The sequence below is a fragment of the Lycium barbarum genome, chromosome 4 (genome assembly GCF_019175385.1).
Source record: "Lycium barbarum isolate Lr01 chromosome 4, ASM1917538v2, whole genome shotgun sequence".
Lineage (NCBI taxonomy): Eukaryota > Viridiplantae > Streptophyta > Magnoliopsida > Solanales > Solanaceae > Lycium > Lycium barbarum.
This window is the reverse complement of record NC_083340.1, coordinates 115,601,913-115,607,772: the sequence shown is the minus strand read 5'-3', so window position 1 is coordinate 115,607,772 and position 5,860 is coordinate 115,601,913. Positions and strand designations below refer to the sequence as shown.

General features: G+C 34.1%; 1 protein-coding gene across 1 annotated transcript; it reads left to right on the top strand.

Annotated features, from left to right (window-relative positions):
- The first annotated feature begins 797 nt into the window (after nucleotides 1–797).
- Nucleotides 798–4,429, top strand: LOC132638532 (extensin). The gene is made up of 4 exons (XM_060355378.1): nucleotides 798–953; nucleotides 1,037–1,259; nucleotides 2,483–3,280; nucleotides 4,095–4,429. Exons 2-4 carry the CDS (start codon nucleotides 1,175–1,177, stop codon nucleotides 4,124–4,126), a joined length of 915 nt encoding a protein of 304 aa, XP_060211361.1. The 5' UTR covers nucleotides 798–953; nucleotides 1,037–1,174; the 3' UTR covers nucleotides 4,127–4,429.
- Nucleotides 4,430–5,860: the final 1,431 nt, after the last annotated feature.

The window sequence follows — 5,860 nt, the reverse complement described above, 5'->3', positions numbered from 1 at the left end:
TATGCTGATAATGCTCATGATGGATGAGTGTGATATATATTAGGGAGTTGTTGCTTTAGAGTTGTACTAAAAATGTTCCCCCTTTCCCCTACTTGAAACCCATCTGAATTCGACTACTCATAATACTTATACACTCGAGTTATCATATGTTTTCCCTCAGTTAAAAGAATTGTTCATCGGCCCAATCAAGAGTCCTTCAATAAGAATTCTCTCTGTCACTTTGCTATTCTATTAATTCTACGCAATTTACTGTCTATTTCGTGCCAACGAAAGTCTAATTGTCTCTAAGTTAATTTATTTGCCTGTGACCTAATATTAAAATATTAATTGTTAAGCTTTAATCGTGATTTTAAGTTGAATAAGCACATTATTAAAAGAGGATAATCTAGGCTTCTTTTAATATTATAACCGACTATATGCATGTCAACCAAACTTGTCCATGGATAAAGTGATCACCAAAAATGAGATGTCTGCCGGGGGAGATTGGCGGGGGGGGGGGGGGGGGGGTGTGTGATGTGCATGAGGCATGCATACATGATCCAAGGAATATGGCATTGCCTTTTCCCTCTTTTGGGTTTGTTTACAAGGGGGAGAGGGTAGTTGCTTTTGGTGACCTGTATAGTTTTGAGATGTTTAAAAAGAAAAGGAGGGCAGTTGAGTAGAAAGCAAGCAAAAGAAAAGTCGAACTTTGGGCCTTCTTTTGGGATGTCAAGGCAAGCATCTATGCCTTATTAGTTTTGGCAATTGTGTATATACACCTATAACACGATACTTGTATAAACACACCCTGACATACCACAAGTAGAAGCTATGAATAAGCTAGAAAAATATGAAGAAATAATACATTAATTAGAATTATGATCACTTTACACTTTCCTCATATCGTGTTTGCATTTCTTCAAGCACACATATACCCGAGGCAATCAAAGAATCTAGTCTTCCAGACATATGAGGTACTTATTACTCCTAGTATATATTAGTCACTACTACTTTAAGACTTCTTGCTTCTAACTGTTGTTGTTGCTGTTTGCACCAGTTATCCTAATAAGTGAAACCAGCTCAATATGAGTGATTAACTCAAGCTCTACTTAAAATCTTTCCGGTAATATATCCATTATCACGATATCTCAACATATCGACGTTTTGATACCACCCGTAGTTGAGGAGGAAGATCATGAAAATACCAGCTTATCATCATTCAATGCTATACGTTTTAAGCCTTCTTCTGTGTCTTGCATCTTTCTTCATCATAAATTCTGGTACGCGCATTCCACTCTTATTACCTACAAAATCCATTATTCCTTCCGTTTCAATTTATGTAAAAGTGTTTTGTTTGATCAAAGTCTAATAAAGAATGACTAACCTTTGAAACATGTGGTTTAAAATATGTCATAGACATTTCCGTGCTTATAAAACATCTTATTAAAGATAAAATGAGAAATTTAAAGTTAATTTATTTATAAATATAAAAATGTATTACTCCATTCATCTCAATTTATGTGACACAGTTTGACTAGGCATAATGTTTAAGATTAAAGTGTAAACTTTTGAAATTTATGGTCTAAAACAAACCTTAGACATGTGTGTGACTATAAATCATTTCATTAAGGGTAAAAGTGAAATTTTAAAGTTGAGTTATTTCTAATTATAGAAAGGTACTTAATATTCTTTTTTTGGACAGATTAAAATAAAAGTGTACCATATAAAAGAGATGAATAAAATAGTTTTTTTTTTGGAATTAACTGAAAAAGTAATGTGTATTACACAAACTCACGGAGAAAGTATAAAGTAATGGCTTAGGTATCTATTTTCTTCAAAATGATTAGATTATCATTCTGATCACCTTACTTCAGTAACTTTCAAAATGGAGAAAATCATCTCCTGGTAAAACTAACCAATAAAACGCCGTGTTCTCACATTTGGAAAGAAGCATCTATTTTACATTTGCCTCGTACTCCTCTCTATATAGCGGAGAAAAGTTCGCATTCGGTATATAGACCAAATTAATGAATACAAGATACGTATCTTTGCATAAATTTTTATCACTTAACCATATGGTATATTAAAGATTTAAGTTATATATACATTTGACAATATTATTAATATTTCTTACACTAGTAAAAATGAATTATAATAACAGCTACATGTTTACTTTGCTATCAGCTATTATTTATCATGAAAATTTACTTATTTTAATTACCTTATAAATGATTTGATTGTGTAAATATCTTTTTTTAATATCATCCGTGCATAAAATTTAAAATCATCATTAATATGTATTCTCACGTTAATTTTGTCACACGACACAGCAAAATGGTATAGATTTACACAAACATGTTTGGATAAACTTTATCCGTATTGCAATACTAGAAACATAAACAATATGACGAGCATTAAATCTACTACAACTAGCCTATTACTTACGAATCTTATGTCAACTAAGTATGTACTCACTCTATTATTTGGTACTTGTGTGAAGCAGATGCTAGAAAATTAAGTGGTGGAGCGGTTAGCACACTGCAACATATTATTGAATCATCTGAAATCAATGACCTGAAACACTTCGACGTATATTTACCTTCAGAAGATTCATCCGATTCAGTACCCTATGGTCTCAGTTCTCCCTTCAATTTGCCACCTTATGATTCACTTCCTCCAGTTCCAAATACCCCTCCTAGTCCTTTTTGTGTTAATCCACCTCCAGGCCCAATTGAAAACCCACCTCAAAGCCCAATTGAAAACCCACCTCAAAGCCCATCATCCACTATCATCCCCACCCCACCCCAATATTATCTTCCTCCCATAATCATTCCCAATAACCCACCTCAAAATATTGAACCTAGTCCACCCACAACTATCCCTAGCCCAACAGAGCCCATTTTTAGCCCGCCATATTCTTACGAGCCGAGCCCACCAAGTTATGTCCCAATTAGCCCACCAATAAGCAACACCGGCCCAAGCCCACCATCTGGGCTTTTTCTACCGCCGGTGGTGTATCCACCACCGACAATGCCTCCACCGCCACACCTAGCGCCTGCCACGGCGCTATGGTGTGTGGCAAAGCCGTCCGTGCCGGACCCGATTATTCAAGAAGCTATGGACTATGCATGTGCATCTGGAGCAGATTGTGATCAGATTGAGCCCAATGGATCATGCTATCAGCCTGATACTTTATTTGCACACGCCTCTTATGCCTTCAATAGCTATTGGCAGAGAACTAAAGTGGCAGGTGGCACTTGTGACTTTGGAGGGACAGCTATACTTGTCACTGTCGACCCTAGTGAGTCAACTTCCTACTTGGCACTATTAATACAAGCATTTTGGATTAATATTTGGTTTTTTTCTCATTTTTGGCCCGTTGGCCGAATTAATTACGGGGCGCAAGTCAAAATATACAAAGTGTATACACTCATCATGTATATTATATGTATATTGATGTATATTATATGTATATTTTGTGTATACGATATATATTATATATATATATATATATATATGTGTGTGTGTGTGTGTGTGTGTATAGATATAGATATATGTGTTATATATATGTGTGTGTATATATATATGTGTGTATATATATATGTGTGTGTGTGTATATATATATATATATATATACAACTTACAAAAGCTATACATTTGTAGGCTAGTAATTTTTTTAGTGATCCAAAAATATAATTATCCCTTAAATTTATGTATAGTTACTAAACTTTACTCACTCTAACTGTAAAATCATTAGCCTATGTTTAGCTTTTCCTTCATGTATGGTTATTGAATTTAATCATCTTTACTAATGAAGTCACAAAACTATATTTGTTACCATATTCAAATAATTGAAATTCAACTTAAGTCACTGTAACATTGAAGTCACTAAATTTTACCCATTATAACAATAAAATTGAAATGACCTTACTATTATACAATTGAAAGAAAAAACACTTCGTACCTATACTGCTGTGAATAAGTTCAATTACTTTAATGTGACAAAAGATAATTTGTGACATCATAAACACCCGACTTCCTAAACTCTATTTAGGAATACAATACAAGCATTTTGCTGACTCTTGATGATTTTTAATCTTTTCATACTTGAACAGGTTTTGATGGATGCCAATTCATCTATTACTGAAGGTTTTTGATTCTCTTTTCTTGCATACTGGCTTGGAAATGTTCAAGACAAAGAAGACTACTCCCATCCGAAGTTTTGTAATTTTGGACACGGTTAACAGGTGGATGCATGTACTGTCTGGACTATATATCCCTTCCATCTACGACCAGAAACGACATGTCCTTTCCTTGACGAATAGTACTCTTTTTTCTTATAATTTGAAACTGAATATTTAAATGTAAAAGGAAAATACCATTTGGATTTAACATTATCCTGAATTTTAGTGTTACTAATAATAAATTAAATATATAGAATATCCTTTTTCCTCAAACTTATACTTCATAAAATGTTGTACCTCCTTACAAGCCTAGAGCAGTGACGTTTAGAAGCGGAGTCAAAGTCTATAGAAGTAATTTGCCAAAAATTTCCATCCAAGGGGTTCACCAGAATTTAAAGGAAAACTAACACTACTATAAGTATATTAATTTTCGTTGCTTCCGAATGCACACGAAAGTATACGTGGTCGTACAAATAATATAATCATTTAAGAATCCGGTATCGAACCCACCGACTTATGATCAATAGTAATATAATAATTTAAGAATCCAGTGTCGAACCCATTTTCTAATGATTAACAGTTATCAGACTTAACTACTACCAAATAATTAACCAAGTATTTTTCCCAAAGAGTGATTTTTTTATTACTAAACTACTTGCAAGAATGTAAAACTAAATAGCTAATGCTAACAAATGATCAGCAAGGACGAGAATGCAAAGCTTAGGAGTAAAACAGTGAGATGAAGATTCCAGGGCTGTGCTTGGTTCAAAAAAGTATTGAGTTCTAGAATTATTCCTCCTTAATATGAGCTATAGATAATTTTGCTAATTAACCGGATTATTAGTGCTCGTAGTATTCTCCCAAACTACTACTCGCCTATTCAGAATAGATTGATGCATATATTCCTATAGAACTAATCTATTAAGAGTGCATTGAGCATATGACATTTAATTGAACAAGGCAACTAGGTTTATCCCTATCCTAGCCACAAATTTGTGCCTAATAATATGGTATTAGATCGTGTCCTCTTTAACTCTTCTCTAATCTAAGAACAATATTTCCTTAGTATGTCTTGCATAGTTGATAGAACTTAACTGTTGGCCAAACAATCAAGCAATTATGTACATAATTAAATAAACAATCATAATGGATAATTTGAACTAAGATAAAAATAATCGTCAAACATTAATATTCATGGTTTACCACAATCCCAGAACTAAAGAAATTAGCTACTCGTGATTGGAGTGACAAAACAAGAATTCATGAATATTACAAGAAATAATAATGAAATAAAGAAGAAAAGAAATAACTTTGGTGAAAAACTGCTCCACGCCATTGCTCTGCTCCAAGAAACGGCCAAGATCTGTATTTCCCGTCAAAAGGGACTATTTATAGCGTATGGGGACACCTAGATCTTTTTAAAGCAAATTCCAGTTAGACCGAGAAATCATTCAATGATGCGCCACGCAAGGGGTGACACAACAATGTTGCAACAGTTCAGAGTCAGAGATTTCGTGCTATACCCACGCGCCATTTCTACACAATGCATGCTCAGTGTGCATGCGGAACCCTTGTATCACAACCCAATTTCACAAAGTTGAGCAGGCACCTACCTATCCCACCTCGGTAAGCGAACCCTTAACCCAACATTCATAAAGACAGTAAAAAATAGCGGAAGAAGATAAATAACGTAAGTC

What these genes read in the sequence shown, in the direction of transcription:
- LOC132638532 (XM_060355378.1), top strand. Translation starts at nt 1,175, where the DNA reads ATGAAAATACCAGCTTATCATCATTCAATGCTATACGTTTTAAGCCTT. An exon ending in TTTCTTCATCATAAATTCTG is followed by an intron (nt 1,260 to 2,482) that starts GTACGCGCATTC and finishes TGTGTGAAGCAG; the next exon opens with ATGCTAGAAAATTAAGTGGT. An exon ending in ACTTGTCACTGTCGACCCTA is followed by an intron (nt 3,281 to 4,094) that starts GTGAGTCAACTT and finishes ATACTTGAACAG; the next exon opens with GTTTTGATGGATGCCAATTC.